Source organism: Natator depressus, chromosome 16 (assembly GCF_965152275.1).
Source record: "Natator depressus isolate rNatDep1 chromosome 16, rNatDep2.hap1, whole genome shotgun sequence".
Lineage (NCBI taxonomy): Eukaryota > Metazoa > Chordata > Testudines > Cheloniidae > Natator > Natator depressus.
Genome location: NC_134249.1, coordinates 13,577,350 through 13,599,234, shown reverse-complemented (window position 1 = coordinate 13,599,234; position 21,885 = coordinate 13,577,350). Strand labels below are relative to the sequence as shown.

Here is a 21,885-nt window from a genome sequence, read left to right as displayed (position 1 = left end):
AGATATAGACAGAAATCTCTTTCTACCCTGCATGCATCCTTTTCCAAAAGAGGAAATACAAACAGTCCTTTTACTTTACCCTCGGCATGCTTCATTAAGACTCCCATAGGGAGACATGACTGTAAAGCACCAGTAAGGAGAGGAATGTAGGTGAAACAGCTGACAGTTGGATGTGGTTCAGGTTTTCAAGTGCTGTGAAATGTGACCCATTTTTAACTCAGATTCTACTGGTTTCAGAGTAGCAGCCGTGTTAGTCTGTATTCGCAACAAGAAAAGGAGTAGCATCTGATGAAGTGAGCTGTAGCTCACGAAAGCTTATGCTCAAATAAATTGGTTAGTCTCTAAGGTGCCACAAGTACTCCTTTTCTTTTTTCAGCTTCTACTCTAACCAGCAGTTGTTTTTGATGTCATGTGATTTGAACATTTATCCCAGGTTTTGTCCAGTTGGGATGTTGAGAGGAAAGTCCAGCTAGGGCTATACTTGCATAGGAGATTTCAAAGGAAAACTCAAGGGCTCCAAGAAGTAGTGCTGGTATTTTTGCAGGTGTTGCCTTTTCTTCTAAGTCAGTACTGGACCAAGTCAGACATGGTGTGTGTGGTGTAAGACAGGGGTTCTCAACCTTTTTCTTTCTGAGTCCCCCCCCCCACCCCCAACATGCTATAAAAGCTCCATGGCCCACCTGTGCCACAATAACTGGTTTTCTGCATGTAAAAGCCAGGGCTGGTATTAGGTGATAGCAAGCAGGGCAATTGCCTGGGGCCCCATGCCAGAGTGGCCCCCAAGAAGCTACATTGCTCAGGCTTTGGCTTCAGCCCATGCAGTGGGATTTCAGCTTTCCACCCTGAGCCTCAGTGAATCTAATGCTGGCCCTGCTTGGCAGACCCCCTGAAACCTGATCGCAGACCCCTAGGGGGCCCCGGACTCCTGGTTGAAAACTGCTGGTGTAAGAAGTGGTAATGATGGCACTCTTTTCCCTCTGAGCCAGTACTGAGACAGTTCCCCAAAAGACTTAAGGGATGTTGTGCTTAAAGAGATACTGTCTTTTGGCTTAAATGTAAAATCAAGGTTCTGGCTACTTGTGAGCCTTAGAATTCATATGGCACTTTTTGTAAGAGTTGGGGTATTAACATAGGTGTCCAGGAGATATTCTTAAAATTATTTGGTTAATTCTGATTATATTCTTCCCCCTCCTAAAACTGCACCTGCCATTTTAAATGGAAAAATATATTCTTTGTATTCTTAACTGTTGGGGAGTGTTGTTATGTGCTATTAAACAGCTGTTGCATTTCAACCCATAAATGGCTGCATTTCAATGGTGGGTAAAATGTTCAGTGTGTAGTTCTACTACCATGTGATTGTAAAGTACTCTGATATCCTTCTGGAAAAGTCATTATATAGGAATATATTGTTAAAATGAGTTATTAGAAAATTAATTTTCTTAAGAACTAAGAACACGGACACTGAGGAGATTTTCTAAGCCTTGAGAAAATTAATCATGGAATAGGAATGACAGCACACATCAATTTATAGATTTTTTTTTTCGAAATTAGTTGAGAAACCTGGCAAATGGTGCATTGGCCTCTGTCAAGGTTCCTTCCCCACTCTGAACTCTAGGATACAGATGTGGGAACCTGCATGAAAACCTCCTCAGCTTACTTTTACCAGCTTAGGTTAAACTTCCCCAAGGTACAAACTATTTTACCTTTTGCCCTTGTACTTTATCGCTGCCACCACCAAATGTCTAATAGATATATAACTGGGAAAGAGCCCATTTGGAAACGTCTTTCCCCCCAAAATCCTCCCAAACCCTACACCCCCTTTCCTGGGGAAGGTTTGATAAAAATCCTCACCAATTTGCATAGGCGAACAAAGACCCAAACCCTTGGATCTTAAGAACAATGAAAAAACAATCAGATTCTTAAAAGAAGAATTTTAATAGAAGAAAAAGTAAAAAGAATCACCTCTGTAAAATCAGAATGGTAAATACCTTACAGGGTAATCAGATTCAAAACATAGAGAATCCCTCTAGGCAAAACCTTAAGTTACAAAAAGACACAAAAACAGGAATCTACATTCCATTCAGCACAGCTTATTTTCTCAGCCATTTAAAGAAAACAGAATCTAATGCATATCTAGCTAGATTACTTACTAAGTTCTAAGACTCCATTCCTATTCTGTTCCTGGCAAAAGCATCACGCAGACAGAGAGAGAGAGGCTTTGTTTCTCCCTCCCCCAGCTTTTGAAAGTCTCTTGTCTCCTCATTGGTCATTTTGGTCAGGTGCCAGCGAGGTTATCCTAGCTTCTTAACCCTTTACAGATTAAAGGGTTTTTCCTCTGGCCAGGAGGGATTTTAAAGGTGTTTACCCTTCCCTTTATATTTATGACATAGGGGGTTGATAGTTCCTTGACCCACCTTGTGTCCAAGGTAAGTCACTCTGTTTAGGCCTATTTGACACTTCTTAGCCTTAACAGTTAGTCCTGCCTCCCTTATTCGCTCGAAGACTTTTTGTAGATGTTCCAGGTGTTCTGCCCAGGAATCCAAAAATATGGCCACATTGTCAAGGTAGGCGACTGCATATTCTCCTAATCTCGCTAGGAGACCATCTACAAGTCTTTGGAAGGTGGCGGGTACATTCCGCAGCCCGAAAGGGAGTACATTAAATTCATACAGCCCGACATGGGCGATGAAGGCTGACCTTTCCTTGGCGGATTCATCTAGCGGTACCTGACAGTACCCCTTGGTTAAGTCCAAGGTAGAGATGAACTGGGCCTGTCCCAGTTTCTCTAATAGCTCATCTGTGCGTGGCATTGGATAGTTGTCTGGGTGAGTTACAGCATTTAACTTACGGTAGTCCATGCAAAAACGTATCTCCCCATCTGGTTTGGGAACTAGAACCACTAGAGATGCCCATGCACTGCCAGAGGGGCGGATTACACCCATCTGTAACATATCCTGGATCTCCCGTTCTATAGCAGTTTTAGTTTGAGGAGGCACCCGGTAAGGTTGGACTTTAATTGGGTGAGCATTACCGGTGTCAATGGAGTGATATGCCTGTTCAATCATATTTATCCTGTTTCACTTGTGTGTTGTGAAGACTGATTAGTTTGTTTATAAAGCATTTTGAAGATGATAGTGAATGCTACATAAGTGTTAAGTATTAGTAACATCAAATATTCAAAGACCCTAAAAGTAAGGATGAAAGCTTGACACAAAGGCTTCAAGTGTAGTGAAAAATGCCTGATAAACATGCAGCTGTTCTACTACCATGTGATTCCCCATTGTCTATTTTCATGGCTATGCCAGCACTATCAACACAAAAAGGAAGACAGCAATTTCATGGACACTGACAGTGTCTACTCCTTTAGATCATATGACTTTGGAGGATTAATGGAAAATGTTGCTGCCGGGCTATCTTTCCCAGTAGTATGTCAAAGGATGAAGAAGTGCTCTTTAAATGGACTGTGAAGGGAGCAGTGTGTACAGAGCACTATAACAAGTCCCTCCTACATAACCCTGAGTATATTCTTCCTCATGTTTAGACTTCAGAAGTGAATTGTAATAGCAGCAGGTAGGATTTTGAGTGTTGTAGCAGATTGTTCTTGTAGGTTGTACTGTTGAAACCTTAACTCTTATTCTTCATTTTGTGTGCCACTGACCACAATTTCTGCACTTAACAAATAATAAACAACTATTACTCAAGTTGCTGAAGTCACATAACTAATATTAGGTCTAAGAAAGTAAGTCTCCGTCAGGGAAAGTGACTTGTCCTAGGTCATACAGCAAGTTAGTGGCAGAGCTGGGAATAGAACCCACCTTCCCTGCTCATCCCAGTCTTCAGCTCTAACAACTATTTAGTAATCAAATATATTTATCAAAGATAAAAAATAATAAATAAAGTTGTGGTGCAGTGACAAATTTTTTACAAATAATAGAAGAAAATATTTTGATAACCTGTCTTCAAGGACAGAGCTAAGACCTTCAGAAACTACACATCCCAGCGTGCAATGTAGTGTTTAAACCTTCATAGACTACAAATCCCAGCAGGTAGAGCACTTGTGAAGTCCTCAGAGACTACAAATCCCAACAGGCAGTGTGGGAGGGACGGAAACTCCCAGCATGCAAGGTGGTAACGAGGCCTGTGTTGATTCCAGGCGCTCTGGCCCGCAGGCAGCGCTGGATAACCACGAGCAGGGACCCCCAATCGGCGGGGAGTGGGAACAGAGCCCAGGGCTGCGAGGGAGGAGCGGGCCGTCACCTAGGCCTTTCCTGAGGAGGTAGGAGCAAGTTCAATATAACTCCCTAGGCCTGTCTTCAAGGGATGTATTCCCCTCCTTAGCTTCTAGGGTGCTGCTCTTCAGGTGGCATGGGACCGTCCCTCCCTCCCTCCAGCTCTTAAGGGACTGTGACTTCCCTCCTGATCATCTCATATGGAGCCCTTTTCAGGGATGGGACTTTCCTTTTTCAGCCCCTAAAGGTGCTCTCACCAGCCTACAGAGCGAGGGGAGCCACCCTTTCCCCAGCCATCTGGGGTTGAGAGCTTCCTGTCCTGACTTGCAGCTGCCTAGGGATGACATGCTATGCTCCTCGCTTCCCAAGGGACTTTGTGTGACTGACTTTGTTAAGCCTTAGGGAGCCTCTTGATGAGGATGGGATGCCCCCAATTGCCAAGCCCAGCTTGACATCACAGCTTGAAGACGTCAGAGATATTGGGTCTTTGCTGTTACCCTGCTGTGGATATTCTGGGGTTGCCACTCCTCAAAGGTGCATGCAGGCTAGGGCTGTCTCATTCTGTCAGGCTATGCTCATGCCTTTTAAAACGGTAATTTCTTTTTGTTTTAATCCAGGACACCAACTGGACTCCTGAGAAATTGCAATGCAGGTTTCAAATCTCCAGTAAGTGTTTTTATATATTTCTCCACCCCCACTTTGGGAAGAGAATGGTTTTACCTCCAGAGTCAGTGCTGCCCTGGACTACAGCAAGGGGATGTTGTGGATTGCTACCCTTCTCATCCACGGCAATGTCGCAGTTGGGTACCCTTGCCTGCTCTGTGCCTGCCTCTCTCTTCTAGAGACAAACAGCAGCTAAGGCAGTTGGTTACATGGATCAGCTTTCTTTCATGCTAGATAACATGGTGATGAACAGAGTAGAATTTAGATGTTCTGCCAGTTAATGTGTAGATACAGGGCAGTGATATCCTTCATCTTCAATGCTTCTATCCCTCCTGGTACACAGAGAAAAACTAAACTTCACATCATTTGTTACTGCAATATGAATTTAGTGTGAGTGTCACTCTGTCATGTTCAGCCATCAGTACTGAAGTTGTGTATTCACAGAGCAGGCACAGCAAAGTTAGCAGCAGAACAAGATCCCTGCTAACTGTTATGTTTAGGGGCATGTCTATACTGCAGAGCAGTGGTTCTCAACTTGGAGTACGTGTACCCCTGGGGGTACACAGAGATCTTCCAGGGGCTACATCATCTCACCTCAATATTTGCCTAGCTTTACAACAGGCTACATAAAAAGCACTAGCGAAGTCAGTACAAACTAAAATTTCATACAGACAATAGTAATAGTGTGTTGTGACACTTTTGTGTTTTTATATCCGATTTTGTAAGCAAGTAATTTTTAAGTCAGGTGAAACTTGGGGATACGCAAGATAAATCCGACTCCTGAAAGAGGTACAGTAATCTGGAAAGGTTAAGAACCACTGCTGTGAGCATACTCATATCCGGGCTCCCATGCTTGCGAACCTGTGCATACCAGGTCCAGCTACATGTATCCACGCTGCAGAGCTGCACATGACCCATACCCATGTAGCCAAGTCCACACAGCAGTGCAGTGTCACATTTGGTGCTAGGATTTCTTTGGGATACATCCTCAGTAAATGGGTTCACATCTATCCTGGAGAGTTGGCTTCAAGTGATAAGGATAGTTTAGTCTTCATGGCTTATTTAATCTTTTCTCTTTTGGCTGAAATAGCAGTTGATCCTAATATTTGTGGTGGTTCAGCAATAAATACTTTCCCTGGGGAAAAATATTGCTAGTTACTTTAGTGCTCTGACATATACATAGTACATATACATACACTTCTGGGGCTAGCTCAGGGGTGGGCAAACTTTTTGGCCCGAGGGCCACATCGGGATTGCAAAATGGAATGGAGGGCCAGGTAGGGAAGGCTGTGCCTCCCCAAACAGCCTGGCCTCTACCCCTTCCCACTTCCAACCCCCTCTGCGCCTTGTTCCCTGACCGCCCTCTCCTGGGACCCCCTGCCCCTAACCGCCCCTCTGGGACCCTACCCCCATCCGCCCCCCTCCCCCCGAACCTCTGCTCCATCCAACCACTTCCTGTCCCCTGACTGCCCCCCGGGACCTCCTGCCCCTTATCAAATCCCCTCTCCTCCCCCTCCCCACCCCCTTACCATGCCGCTCGGAGCGGCAGGACAGGCTTATTGGAAAACCTGGGAGGTGGGCGAGCGCAAGCCGTGCTGCCCACGCAGTGGTGTACCAGCAGGGACAGCAGGGGAGGGGCCGAGGGCTAGCCTCCCCTGCTGGGAGCTCAGGGGCCAGGCAGGACAATTCTGCAGGCCAGATGTGGCCCGCGGGCTGTAGTTGCCCACTACTATCTGGGCTAGATACTGGCTTCCTGAAAAATTTTTTTAAAAGGTTTACAGAGTAAGATACATCCTTCTTCTGCTTTGAAGAACTCTCAAACTACATGGCACTGATTGGCAATAAATAGTGTGATAAGTTTGTTTTCTCGGGTTTTCACTGTGAAGTCTTATTTTCCCTTTTCACCTAAGTGATACTTCAGGAATAAACTAACAAATACTTAATATCTCTTCTGATCAGTCCCCTCTGGGACAGTGGCATCTCACACAGTGCTGAGTTAGTGGAATGTTAAAAGCACTGTCTGCTCTACAGATCCAGTCTCCAAGGTCCTGTCAATCAGATGGAGTCAATAAGGAAGCCCTACAGCGTGAAGTTGAAGAACTGAAACAGAAGGATCTTGCTCTGGATCAGGAAATTGCACAGTTGTTGGCTGAGTATGTTCTTGGATAGCTTGATGTTCAGCATGAGGCTTGGGGTGTTGTGGTTTTTTTTTTTTTTTTTTTTTTTTAAACAAAACAAAGCCCGAGTATCAGAGTTGGAAACTGCCACCTCCTGTTGGTGGTGCTGATATTGCACTGTGACCAAAATCTGTTTCGGTAGGAATAGTGTTAATTTCAGCATTGTTTGAATTACACGGCACTTCAGATACAAAACTGAACCAAGTACCTTGTTTGTTTGTTTTTTTGCAAAGCAAGGCTAGATTGAATCAGTAGTTGGATTTAAGGAAAACCTGGAGGTTGCAGGGAGTGATAATTGTGATTCAATAGGTGGTGCTGTTCCACATTGTGGTGCTGCTCAAGGGCACGGTGTTTCTAGAATTGTCGTTCAGATGGGATGTAAAACTGAGATCCTGATCACTCTGTCCTGGTCAGTTTCATTTTGGATTAAACTACAGTCTGCCTTCCTAAATTCCAAGTGAAACTTCAAGGGGAAGTATTCATTTCTTGTCCTATGCTTGATGTGAGCTGTCTTAACATCATTTCACATCTTGCACCCCAGAAACAGCTGTATTTCCGTGGTGGGCAAGTGGTCTATAAAACAACTTGAAATGAAGGGTGCTATCTAAAAGATATTGAAGCCCATGGCATGGCTCCCTATGATGCAGCATTGGTGGAAGTTATCCTGAGTTTTGCCTACCAGCAAGATTCTTGAGGAAGGACTGCAGTTTAGCTATTGGAAGCTGTGCCTTTTGTGGGTTATAAACTGTGAAACCTGAGTGCTATCTTCTACAGATAACACGTATAGTGCATAGGATAGATTAGGCAGGTAAAAATAAAAGGAACAATGAAGTTGATCCAAAGATGTGCTGTTTCCTGCTATCTTCGATAAGCAGCCTAATTCCTTAACTCTTCCTTTTGCCAACCGATCAGACCTATTCTTCATATTTGCCACAAGATTTATTATTCTTTATTTATTAAGATTTATTATTATTTATACCTAACTCTGAGAACTACTTTTAGCTTTATTTTGTTGTGGGGAGAAGGATTGATCTGGAACAGCCCTTGGAATGGAGACTGTACTCCCTGCTGATGGTTTTTAAAGACTGAGCTCTTGCCTTCAGAGTCCTGTAGGCAGCAGGGCAGGTGGTGTGGTTTTGGCAGGTTCTGCTATCGCTCACAAGTATCTTGTCTCTGCTAAACAATTGTGGTGAAGTAGCAGTACTTGCTCTGTGTCATTGTGACCTTTCTGTGTTTGCTATTACAGAGGTTACAGCCTGGAGGAATTGGAGAAACACATCTCTCTGCTCCATGAGTACAATGATATTAAAGACACTGGACAGATGCTGCTGGGCAAGCTGGGTAAGAAGAGCAGGACTAATATGCAACTTTTCTCAGTAAATGTTTCCATCTGTTTCATTACAGAAGAGGGAAAGCTACAGTCCTAGGGCTTATCTTAATTCTTGAATGTTAAGATTCTATAGTTAAAATCCCATATTCAAGCACAGATACATCTGTCATGAGCCCATTGGGATCTTCTCAACAGAATGGCAGAACCAGAGGGCTATTCAGTGTCTCTTCCTGATCCTCTGAGTGGGATGTGAACTTGTCACTTAATGACTGCTAGTTTTTTTTTTTCTATGGATTATCAAAGATGATTCTTCTGTAATTGATAGATAACCCTGAGAGTTGTGTATTCTGCACTGCACAAGACTTGGAAAAAAATCCTGCAGTTAGGAGTGGAGTGGGGAGGGTGTGTAAGATAAGACATTTGGACTCATCCCTTAGCTAAAGAAAGCTTTAGGACAACTAGGCTTGGGGAGAGTCAAGTCTTTTTTTCTACTGCCTAAACTCAAGTCATAGAAACCATACAGCAAAAACTCTTGCTAACTAATCTGCTTCTCTATCTGTAATGGAAGCTGAAGTATTGTTTCCTTTCTAGCCACGATTAGAGGGGTCACCACAAAGGAGCTGTACCCCAAATTTGATCTGGAACTTACTGACTAGCATTGAAACTGAAGACTACAATCTCCTGCAGAGGTCACCATTACTGGGGCACTGCGTGTTGATACCGTACACCTTGAGAACTTACACACAAGGACAGTAAAAATGCAGAGACTTTCAAGGAAGTGTTACTTGGCTGCTTCATTTCTAAGAATATCTAACTTCTAGAATGGAAAAGCTATTGAACCCATCCCATGTTCCCTGTTTCAGGAAAAGTGGCTTTCTACTCTTTGGCAATGAGAGGCGGTTCAGTTGAAGTGCCAGGAGCGTTAGGCTCCTCTCACTGTTCGTTATTTTAAAAACTAAAAGGTTATAATTCAGAATTAATAGTTAACCCCTTCACTGTTGCACTGTGTGATGGGGGTTCTTTGACATGTTGATGTTCTATGGGCACCTTTAAAGAAGTCTTACATGGGGAAGCAATTGTTAGGGATCAGTAAATGGATGGAGGAGGCAGCAGTGGAGATGGGCAAATATGCAGAGCTGTGTTTTTTGTTTATTTAAAACCTCAGAAGTTGGAAAGGAAAACTGCTAAGAGCAAGGTGTTTGTATGCTTCGTGCTGAAAAAGTTGTGGGCGCTCAATATCCTAGTGCCCCACTGAATTGAGTTCTGGAAGCTGGTTGACATTGCATGTGTATAGTAGTAAATAAATGGAAAAGCATTAACTTGTGCTGCTGAATTGTCCACTCTGAATAAATGATTAACTCTGATGTCCCCTAGCAACTCACTGTGATAGCCTATAGCGGGGGTGGCCAGACTTACTGACCCTGCAAGCCGCAGATGATGGTTTTCAGAAGTTGAGAGCTCGGCATGCCTGCCAGGGCTCAGGGCTTCAGCCCCACACCTGCTGAAGCTCTGAGCCCCAGAGAGCACCTCATGCAGGGCTGGAGCCCGGAGACCTGCCTCCCTGCAGGGCAGAAGCCACCAGCCCTACCACCCTGCTGCAGGGCAGAAGCCCTGAGCTCCCCCCGCCCCAGTCTGGTAGGTGGAGAATTGGGGGGAGGGTACCCTGCAAGCCTCACTTTAACTGTAAAAGAGCCGCATGTGGCTCGCGAGCCACAGTTTGGCCACCCCTGGCCTATAGAGAGGCTAAGAAAAACAGAACATAACTGTACTCTCCTTAGGCTACTATTTTCTGTGTGCCACTATAACTCCAGATCAGAACTCCTATTCAGGCACTTCCCAAGGACCCTCAATAGGGTCAGTGAGGCACCACTGCTGATGGTTGCATATCAGACTGGACACAGGGTTACCTCTCCCTCTTTGTTTCCAGATGCAGTCTCAAAGAAATCAGTAATATAGTGAAGGGCTTCCTCAAACAATTTTCCTGTATTCAACATAGGTCACAAGACAAAATATACCTCACTCCTCAAATAATAGAGAAGGTGCTGACATCCTAAAGGGAGGAGTGTTATGGCTGTAGAATTAAGGTAACGGTTCCCATGCAGTTCCTGGCTTTCCTCAGTAGCATTTTAGGGATTGAAACTTGTATTCATTACATAGGGCACTCTTGTGCACCCACAACCTTAACTCCACATTAGTGAAACTTTCTATAAATGTCTCTCTGGGTAGACAACTGTCTGTGTGGGGTGTGTCACTAATGCATAAGAGTTGTACAGAGGCTTGTGTAGTTGAATACAGCTGCTTCTATGAGTGTTCTATACCAAAAGAAAACTAGAGCACATAAGATGCCAGGTCTGTCTTTAAAGAGTTAACACACTGCACTGTAGGGGGGAGTATAATCTGTAGCCATAAGGTGGCAACAGTGCTCCATTACTGCTTTACCTTCACTTTACATCATTGTGCAGAGGAACTTGGAGGCAGCTGAAAAAAAATCCATGAATTAAATTAAAGCTATAGAGATTGTTTTGTAAACCCTCAAGGACAAGAGGAGACAGTCACTATTGTACATACAGGGAAACTCAGGGAAATTAATTCAAAATAACTAAAAGGTGTGAATGTAAAGTGGATTAGTTAAATTGCATTAAACCGTGTGGAAAGTCTCATTCAGAATTAAATCCACACTTTTAGTTAATTTGGATTAATGTTCTGAGAGCTTGTCTACACTTAAAATGCTACAGCAGCACAACTGTAGTGCTTCATTGTAGACACTGCCTACACTGACAGGAAGGATTTTCCCAGGGTAGGTAATCCATCTCCCTGAGAAGTGGTAGCTAGGTCAACAGAATTCTTCTATCAGTTTCATGCCATGTGGGGACTTAGGTCAGTTGAACAATGCCACTCAGGGTTGTGGATTTTTCACATGTTGACTGCTGTAGTTAAACCTACAGTACTTAATTTTCTAGTGTAGAGCAGACCTGAGCACCCTGTGTAAACAAGTCCTTAAATACTTCCTTCCGTGCCACGATTACAATTGCAGATGTCACAGAGTTACTTCTCACCTTTTAAGAGCTGTCCAGGTATATTTTCAAAGGAGAAACAGTGCCTACATGTGCCTCTTTGTACAAGCCTGGAAGAAGTAGAATCTCTTTTGGTAGTAGAAATTCGGTGGTGGTGGTGGGGGTTGCATACTTTGTTGCCTCTAAAGGCTGAGCTCATTACACATATTAGAGGCTCCTTCCATCTCCCCCACATGTATTGTGTGTGCTGCCATCCTATCCCCTACTATTTCCAGGATTCTCTGCACCCCCTCTCATGCCCTCCCTTCCCCATTGTGACCCTTTTTCCCGCTCCATTATATCTCTTCTGTCTGGGAGGTAAGTCATTCAAGGTGTCATGATGGATGGCAGATGCTCAGTCTGTCTCATTTTTCCTTCTGGTTTTCTAATTTTCCCAAAAAACAATAGGGTTCTGCCAATTGATGCCTAGAACATTCCTGGAAATTTTGCGATTAGTCAGATGTAGTGTTCTAAAGGTATCATCGCACATACACTCAACGGGCGGGCACTTTTGTTTGGAAGGCCTAGCAAGCTCAGTCAATAAAATACACATTTGTCTGCAAGATATTTCTAATGAAGCGTGGGGGAGAAGGTAATCTTCACTATGGTAATAACCAATGCACCATCACTTTTATATTTAAAATATTTTTAGATTCTAAAATGAGGGGTGTTACCCCTAATTTTGAGCCCTCACGTGAGAGGAGAGTTCTCACTGCAAAGCATAACCTAGATATTAATGAGTGGCACTCCATCAAAATCTTAAATTGCAATCCTTTAATACATCTTGGCATCACACTTTGAGCCCTATACATTTCAGAAATATATTAGCTGATTGCTAATGTAACTGTCATCATTTATGTAAAATAATGATTTGTAGCTTTAAATGAGCACTAATGGAATCTCGGTGAATTCTAAAGCTGTACTTCCTTACTGTTTCTCTTTGAAGGTAACGTATAATTTTGCTGCAGGAAAAAATACATCACGGATGACTACAGATGCATGCAAACAAAATGCAGGGGCTCTTGGCCCTGTTGACTTAAGTTTGAGTATCAAATAACAGCATCTTTCCCCATAAAATATATTACCTAGGATTTTAAATTCACCCCATTTCAACTTCTTGTTTTTACATCCTACTCCAGTCCTCTATTATAAGCCTACCTCTCCCTCCTCTTGTTTTAACTGGCTTTCTGACTAACCTGCTCCAGATATTAGTTACCCTGCATGAGAAATAGTATTACCTCACCACTTTAGTCTTAGTTGCTTACATTGCAGTTTCCCCTAAGCAGAACCCTTTCTTGGTTTGAACAATTAATCTTTACCCCTTTCATGTATTTGAAAATGGGGCTGATCTATAGAAAGTGTCATAATAAAAAAAATTAGTTAATTGGGAAAAGAACCACTTAGGTCATACTCTGTCACAAGGCGCATAAAGAGAATAAAAGTAGTAAAGCCTGCAACACACTGGTTGTATTCCCACTTCTAAACTAATTTAAGGGCCCACTCTTACATCCTTCACCAAACTTGACATTCCCACTGAAGTCAGTAGCAGTTTTGGCTTTGCAAGGAAATGTATGCTCATCTCAGATGTCAACAGTGTTGTGCAATACTTACAAAAATTATTCTGCCTATCAATGGAGAAATGCCTTGCCTGAATGAAAACATAATCAACCCTTGCTAAATCAAGGACCACCCCAAGGAAGGGCTAGTTGTGGACTGCAACCACTATTTTCCCTTCCTATTACTCTCCACTTTTCAGTCAGCATGTGGTTATCTCATTTTATGAGTCAGATCGCTTGCAGACGTTCCCTCTGTACTGTGCAGTTCACTCGCTGCAACCTGATCCATATTGGTGTGTCTTTTACCACTCCTAGCTTGGTGGCCCAAGTTTCTCTGAAGCTCCAGTTTCACTTTGATCTTAGAGTCTTGAATTGAATTCCGGATATTCTGCAGGTTCCAATGCGTTCGCAGGAGAGCGTTGTCTAGAGTGAAAAAGCCATCCCGTGTCCGCCGGACCTGGGTGCACACAGCAGTTGATTTCAGCTCCAAGCCAATCTCGTGAACTATTTTTCGGAGGTACTGCTGGGTCTCATGCAAACACTGGATTTCTGGAGGAGGCAGAAAGACTGCATTAGAAGGACCAGCTAATATATGCAACAAGACACCGTACCTGTAAATTCAAACACCAGTTACTGGGATTAAATTACAAAAAGAAGAGTTAGTTCAACAGGAAAGATGCTCTGTTTTTTTTAAGTACATGACTGTATAATCATGATTATACAGAGGTCTTGCATGATGTCCCAAGCCTTCAAAAAAGTCAGTTTTATAAAAACAAGTTTCAAATACAAGGTCATATAATAAGAGTTAGATATTTGGGTAGGCAAAGGTCGGTTTAGCTGTATCTGAGTTCGTCAGAATAATTCATGAGGACCAGAAAGGCTATTAAAGGTGAACTACAAAGCTTTTATAAACAGACTGTTTAGGGTCCCAAATTCTTAATATCTGTACAGATTAAATACTTTTAACAATGTTTAATAGATGCTTTGTCTTCAAACTAAAGTCCCAATCCTGTAAATGGCTATGTGCATGGACCCCTGGGCTTGTGTTGAGCTCTGTTAACTTCAGTGGGACGCTATATGGGCACAAGGATCTGCCTGCACAAAGTCAACTGCAGAATCAAGGTGTATGGAAATAATCCTTGCAATATTCCTGTGAGACAGGTAAGAAAATTATCATCCTCACACTAGCTGTGGGGAAATGAAGCAGCAAGGGTATATGGACTTCCACCATACCACAGAAGTCCATATTAGTGCCAGGATTAGAATGCAGAAGTTGTCTTTCAATCCTGAATTTGAATCACAGAGGTGACAGATTAACAGCCATGGAGACTGGAATCCTTTATTCACAGATCACCTGTAGAATTCTTGTCCACAAGATATCGCTGAGACCAGAAGTTCAGTAGGATTTGAAAAAAGGAATTTATGTTCAGTTACATTATCTAGGATAAAAATAGTTTAATGGGGATTATAAACTCTCAAGCTTCAGGGCATAAACTGACCACTAACTCATTGCTTCCTTAAGGGGGGGGGGAGGCTGCATCAAATGACTAGTCAATGTATACATCTTCTGTATCCCCTAAAGTGGGAGTAAGAGTAGGCCTTGAACAACACATGACCAGAATAAAGGGGGTGAGATTGGTTTGTTTTCCTGAAGGAGGGCTCGGCTTTCAAAAATTTGGAAGACACTGCACAAGAAGAATTGTGCCCTACGGGCAAATTAGTCCATAGCTACCTGCTAGGGAATTTAACTGTCCTTTGAAGCACTATCAGAAACAGAATACTAGACTAGGTGGACGATCAGTCTGATCCAGTATAGTAGTTATGTTCCTACCAGGCAGATAATTGCACAAATTTTCCCATGCTGCTCAATCTTAATCTAGAGGGTCCATCCATCTCTATGGCAAATTTAATCACTGGGTGTTTGCTGAGGCTGTCACCTGTCCACTAGGAACTGGATTGAGCTCACAAACTCATTTCACACAGAGCACAGAACAACTAGATGATCGCGACTTTTGCTACTATCTTCATACATACTTCCAACATACTCCCAAACTCCAGCTCTAGTTAGACCCTACCTAGTTGGAATTCTGGAGGTGCAAATTGGAGGCATCGAATTGCTGTGATTAATGGAGGGGTTTTTTCCATCGGGCGAATTAAACCTTCAATAGCCAGCTCGTAGGCCTCTTGAGTTTTCAGGTCAATGTTAGAGTACCTGGAGAAGGGAACAGAGCAGTGAATTTGCACCTCTGTCCCAATGAATTCATAGATTCTGAAGCAGAAGGGACTGTCATGACAAATCTAGTCTGACTTCCTATATAAAATAGGTCATAAAACTTCCCCAAAATAATTCCTAAAGCATATCTTTCAGAAAAACATCTAATCTTGATTTAACAATAGTCAGTGATGGAGAACCCACCATGACACTTGGTAAATTGTTCCAATAGTTAATTACACTATTAAAAAGGTACACCTTATTTAGTCTCAATTTATATAGCTTCAATTTTCAGCCAGCGTTATACTTTTCTCTGCTAGACTGAAGAGCCCCTTATTAAATGTTTCCCACGTAGGTACTTATACACTGTAATCAAATTACCCCTTATCCTTCTCTTTGTTAAGCTAAATAGATTGAGCTCCTTGAGTCTACCACTATAGTGCAACTTTTTTAATCCTTTAATCATTCTCATGGCTCTTCTCTGAACCCACTCCAATTTTTCGACATCCTTCTTGAAATGTGGACACCAGAACTGGACACAGTATTCCAGTAGCTGTCACACCACTGCCAAATACAGCAGTAAAATAACCTCTCTACTCCTACTTGAGAGTCCCCTGTTTATGCATCCAGGGATCACATTAGCCCCATTGGCCACCATGTTGCACTGGAAGCACATGTTCAAAGACCCTCTGTTTTGTTATAAAACAGATGCAACATTCACACTTCAAACTAAAGATTTGTTCAGTCTCTGTAGTTTCTAAGTTAATTTCCCCGACACACACTTTTTAATCCTATAACTGTGTCTGATGCACTCATTGTCCTATAAATGCTACAAACATAGGTACTGTCAATAAGGTGGTACAACTGGGAGGAAAGGCACACTATCATACTCAGCAGAAGAACTTTCATTTTACCAAGGTGTCATGTGTAGGTCCTAAAGTAACGTGGGAGTTCAGACGCCAAAGGTAGCCTCATTAGAGCTCGACTCCCACAGGCAAAGTAGCTGATTTTCCTCTCTGAGGCTCAAACCTTTATAATTCATTACAGCAAGCAACAGACTAATCTCATGGGTTCCAATGATCAGCAAATAGCAGCATGGAGGTCATTCAGGATTTCTGATTGGATACATACATCAGCAGAGCTTTATGATTGGTTCCCTGAATGACAGCAAGAATCCGCTCCAGCTTGTCCCTCGTGACATGATCTGTAAATGTTGAGAAGGCAAAAGAGGGACATAAATCTTCCTTGATACACCCAGCACCTGCAAAGAGTCTTAGTCTGAAATCAAGATGTTGCCATCTCCTGGCCAAGTTGTCATATCTAAATGGGCTGGTGGGAAACCCATGAAAGATGGCTTTAGTGTAACAGAATACAACAGCACAGGAAACTGACCCAGTCTACGTATATACCATACCAGTTCTTAAAGCGAAGCAATCCCTGGGGCAAAGGGAATAGAGTTTGCATTGGTTTCATGATGGAGGTCACAATTAATCTCATGAGATATTTCAAGACTTTGTGTAACCTCAGAACCTTTATGAAAGTCTCGGATCACTCCCTTGTGGGTGAGGATAATATGTCTCCTGAGGTACAAGGAGATGGGGTACACCTAACTTTAGGAATAGGTATGATCAGGACTTTATATCAGTGAGCTACATATTGTGGCTGTATTTAGCATATTACAGGCAGGGTAACATGTTTACTGTTGTGAGACTGCATGGGAGAATCCTCATAAACCAAGATTAGAGAGCTCTTAAAGGTGCGCTAAATGTTGCTCAATCTGGAAAGGTGTAACACTTTACTTTCTAATTAGAAATCTTTGTTTACACATCGACCATTACTCTTACCAAATGTGGTCTTCTCTATTAGCTTGCCTGTGTCTGAGAAGTCATCTGTGGCTTTGCCAAACAGTCCACGAACAGTATAAGCCTTCAAAACGGAAAAGTGCAATTTATGGAGCAGTTTGCAAACAGCAGCGAAGCAATATCCTGCTATGCAGCAACTATGGGGCATCACAGGACAGGAAAGGTTTCTCTAAAGGAAAGCTGCAGTCTCTGCACAGTGAGTGGTGCCTCTTATCTCATATGAACTGCTAATGGCTTTGGGATCATTGGTGATTTGTTTGACACTCAAATGTAGCATGACAACCACTCCTGCTGGCAGCTGCCTCAATAATATAGAAGCAGGCATTATGCCTTGTGAGAGAAGTTCAACCTCCCCAGGCTCCTCATAGGCTCTTGAACCAGTTTCTGATTTGGAATGGTTACAGCTTTCTTAAAGCTCATATGGTCTCATATGAACACACTTTTATGACTCCCATTTGTTCACAATCTGCAGGCTCAAGCCACTAGAATGATGATTTCATTGCAATGTCGATAAAGATTATCATTAATACTTATATAGCTCTGGTGCCTAGAGGCTCCAATCAGGGATCAGAGCCCCATTGTACTAAGCACTGTACAAATGAGTACAACAGTCCTAGAGATCTGCCCTAGACATCTCTCAGTCTAGGCCTATACAATGGTACGACAGCTGGATAAACACACAAATGGGAATGAGGCAGAGTGCACCCCACACACACCGGGGGGAGGGCCCGAGGGTCATTTCCAGAGCCCATTCTACCTTTGGCTTCTCTGCCAGGACTGCCAACAAACAGGACAAATGTGGTTTGTGTAGTGTGGATACCTCCCTCCCCACTAGAAATAGACTGAGACCCAGTTTGTTTTACAGAAGCCTCCAGATAGCAATGACTTTTGCTTGGTCCTGCCCAGGCAAGATTCAGACGGATGACCTACAGGTAAAAAGCTCCACATCCCATTACCAATTCCCAGGCCATTCATATTGTTTCCCTCCTCTCCCAAAGGAATACTTAATATTGCTTAATCTCAGTGATTTGTCCCGGTTCACAGTTGTGTGCGTTATTACTTCTCATATGATTTAATAAGAGTAGGTCACATTTGCCTCTTCTTTCTTGATGTAATTTCTAACTGGACCTTGATTTCTAGTGAGAATGGGTGTTACACACAGAAGTCCCCAAACAGGGTTCAATGCCAGTGCATACCCTAGTAAGATGGGCGTTGTACATATCAGTGAGCAGCTTGTTCCCATGGCCCACTCCAAGCACTGAAATACAAAAAACAACAGGCGGCCATTAATCAGTCACATAAAAAGCTATTTGGGCATAAGCATTTTTATATAGCACCACAGTCTCCCCTGGCACTGTTCAGACACAGAAAAAGCAATATCTATGTACCCAGAATTTATAGTCTAACTGTTTCTGCCTCTCTCTTTGTTGCTGAGAGTTGCCACCACACACCCAAACCTCTGACTGCCTCTAAAGCCAGAACTAAAAAGAGCTAAGTGCTGGTGTTATCTTGTGCTTTTCATCTGTAGATCCCAAAGCACCTTACAAAAGAAGGGCAGTATCATTATCCCCATTTTACAGATAGGGAAACAGACACTTGAGCAGTCAGGTTCACACATGACAGAGCCAAGTCTCCCAATTCAGTGCTTTCCACTGGACCATACTGCCTCTCAGAATAACTAGTTATTCTTGTCTCCCTGGCTTATGATTCAGGACCCTCTCAGAACAATCGTATCTGATTTGTGTGTTTCTACTGCAACTTACCATTTCTACCTTTGCCCCTGCCCTACAAAATCCTCAGACGCTGCTAGTAGCCAGCACAGTGTTTTGTGAGCCTATCGTCTGTTAACACCCCCTCTATCCTGTACCAGGTAATTTTCATGATGAAGCTATATTCTTATCTTTTTCAAAACAAAACATACCAAACACTCCAGATGACTTTGTATCCAGACGGTGACCTGCTCCGATTTTCAAGTGAGTGAGCTCTGGTCCTCTAACTACAAGAGAAAGAAATATAGTGTATGGTTTGTGGCATGCATAAAATTTAATTTCACTATAAAGAAAGAAATATACCAAGCTTTTCTGAACAACAGTATGATGGTAACAGGCAGTATATGTGGTCCCAATGCAACTTAATCTTGCTGATTCCAAGGCATTAAAAATCTTATGAAACAACATGCACATAGTGAAACCACTTCTAATAAATCACTGCCTAAAATAGAATGGAAGTCCTCAATCTCTCCTATGGATTCTCACTCTTTTCTTCACTACAAGCAGGTTGCACTGTGATTATCCCCTTTGAATGCAGTGATTACCAGCTAACAGATAATCATTAGCTGCTGAAATCTAAGGGAATTAACAATTCTTATTCCTCTTTTACTCTGTTTTCTCTCACTGGGCAAGTCAAATCTAGAAATGATAGTAATGGTATACACCAGCTTTTCCACAGAAATCAAGATTCTTCTCCAGCCTCTTACCTAGTGGGTGGGCAGCCAGGACAGGCAACTGGGTAACAGCGAGGGTCAGCTCTTTCCCAGCATTTCCTTCTATAGTAGTGGGCAGGAAGCGTACTTGCTGCTGCACAGCTGGCTGTTCCAGAGAGTTCAGTTCTACAGCAAATGGTAAAGAAAGCCCCTGTTGATATTTTTAAAGTGTCTTATCTTGCAAATAAGTCCAGTTAAGACCCCCACTGATGGTCTTCCTGGAAAACAATGGGGCACAGTCTGAAAAGAAAATACAGCGAAGGGAGTGATAAACATACATAGTTTCTCTTCAAAGCCTGGTCTACAGACACAGACTCAGTACCAGTATCACTATTTTGGTTAGGAATGTGATTTTTTTTTTTTTAAACAGAAATAGTTACCATTACAACGTCTTGTGTGGATGCAATTATACCAGTATAAAGGTGCATTATACCGGTACAACTTATTCCCCTTCCCATAGGGGAACGAGTATTACCATATAATTAAAGTGGCACCACTTGTGTGTGCAGACAAGGCTCAAGTGTCTTTGGCTCACGGTTAGAGTCCTTCAAAGCCAAGTATGAGTTCCATTTTAGTAAGCAGCATCTTCACAGTCCCTGAAGGGAGGTGAGTGGGACAAGAGACCATTTCTTTTGCGTTTGAAAGGAATCTAAGTCCTCCTGGTGGCTGCAATGCAGATACCGCCTTGATGAGTAGACATAGGTATATCATCTTCAGCAAGGAAGAGGGATACCTCATTTTAAACAAAAAGTCTTAAGGGATTGCCAGCCTAACAGCTGCTAGGTCTGAGATGGAGATTCGCCTCTACAATGGCTTTCTCTAACAACACTTGTCTTAGCCTGCATGTGTGTCATACAATGACTGGTCTTCATCATTTTACCAAACTACGAGATGTGCCCTTTGCTTTATCCTCTCTATGATGAGGACTCAGTTGTCAAATGAACTCATGCAAGGCTTGGACTAGGTCTTCTGAACATTAGTCATCACAAGCATTCCTGGCAGCAAACCAGCATAAGTAAGTCCAAAGGGTTCTCTCAGGCTTTTAGAAAGGCCTGGATTATATGCACTAGCACAAGCTAACCATGGCCTGAACCATTAACACCAGGCCAAGTTGCCTAAAGGTGTAGAGAGGAGGGCATTGTCAATTGACAGAGGTAGCCCCTCTCCAAATGCACATCCATCCTGCAACTAGTAATGCTGCTAGGGATGCTGCACCAGATAATGTTAGGAACTTTATGCTCTCCCATTTGGCTCCTTTGTTGACCCAACATGCTTCTTCAAGTGCCAATGTCTCTGAATTGCGGTTGCAGCACGTTGGTGGGAAGGGAGTTTGCAGATGAAGGAAAACAGTGGGGGCACTTGGCTGTCTCAGAATCCCCAAAATCCATGGGTCTGAACCTTTCCAGACTACTGTACCCCTTTCAGGAGTCTGATTTGTCTTGCATACCCCCAAGTTTCAAAAGCAGACATAAAAACGCCAGTGTCACAGCCACACTATTACTGAAAAATTGCTTACTTCTTCATTTTTACCATAGAATTATAAAATGAATCAATTGGAATATAAATATTGCACCTCCATTTCAGGGTACAGTATACTGAGCAATAGAAACAGGTCATTGTCTGTATGAAACGTAGTTTGTGCTGACTTCGCTGGTGCTTTTTAATGTAGCTTGTTGTAAAACTAGGCAAATATCTAGATGAGTTGATGTACCCACCCGAAGGCCTCGGCACACCCCAGTGAGAACCACTGCCCTAAATCTTCTGAGGGGCAGGTTGGAAGTCTCCTCCCTCACCCCCCCTCCACTTGGGGGGAAATCCCTCCCTATCGCCCCCCACCCCCACGGAGTGGGGGGGGGACTCCAGCGTATGGATAAAGGACCTGGCCTCACCTTTCAGGAGCAGGGTCTCCACGATGTCCCGCACCCTAATCGAAGCCACCCCGGGGGGTTTGTACACAGCGAAGAGCCCGTTTAGCCCAATCCTAGCTACCCTGCGGGCGGCCATGGCTATGGCGGCAGGAAATCGCCGGCGTACGGGTTCATCAATTACTCCGCTCCCCCACGGGGCTCCGCCATGCGCTTCCGCCAACTGGGTGCGTTGATGAAAGCGCTCCCCCCCGGGAGCAAGCGCTAGAAGGCGCCCCCGTTCCGGGGAGATCTCGGGAAGGGGAGGCTGCTCTGATCCTAGCTGGGTACAGTGGCCAAGACGTGCCACCCATTAGCAGCTGAGACCTCAGGCCAGGACCACGCTTTGGGCAGCAGCTACAGAAATGATGACTCGGGCCCTGGGGGGGGGGGGGTCTGCTCCTTGGGGAGCCCCGT

General features: G+C 43.4%; 2 protein-coding genes across 2 annotated transcripts; one reads left to right on the top strand and one right to left on the bottom strand.

Moving 5' to 3' along the window:
• The first annotated feature begins 4,093 nt into the window (after positions 1-4,093).
• On the top strand, positions 4,094-9,707 carry SWI5 (SWI5 homologous recombination repair protein). The gene is made up of 5 exons (XM_074973431.1): positions 4,094-4,276; positions 4,847-4,895; positions 6,924-7,045; positions 8,316-8,410; positions 8,991-9,707. The coding sequence occupies exons 1-5, from the start codon at positions 4,119-4,121 to the stop codon at positions 9,053-9,055; spliced, it is 489 nt and encodes a 162-aa protein (XP_074829532.1). The 5' UTR covers positions 4,094-4,118; the 3' UTR covers positions 9,056-9,707.
• Positions 9,708-12,244: 2,537 nt separating this feature from the next.
• On the bottom strand, positions 12,245-21,839 carry TRUB2 (TruB pseudouridine synthase family member 2). Its single transcript, XM_074973443.1, has 8 exons — positions 21,454-21,839; positions 19,559-19,690; positions 19,004-19,078; positions 18,279-18,340; positions 17,065-17,146; positions 16,352-16,424; positions 15,084-15,220; positions 12,245-13,557 (listed from the first exon to the last, which is right to left on the bottom strand). Exons 1-8 carry the CDS (start codon positions 21,566-21,568, stop codon positions 13,220-13,222), a joined length of 1,014 nt encoding a protein of 337 aa, XP_074829544.1. The 5' UTR covers positions 21,569-21,839; the 3' UTR covers positions 12,245-13,219.
• Between the last annotated feature and the right edge of the window lie 46 nt (positions 21,840-21,885).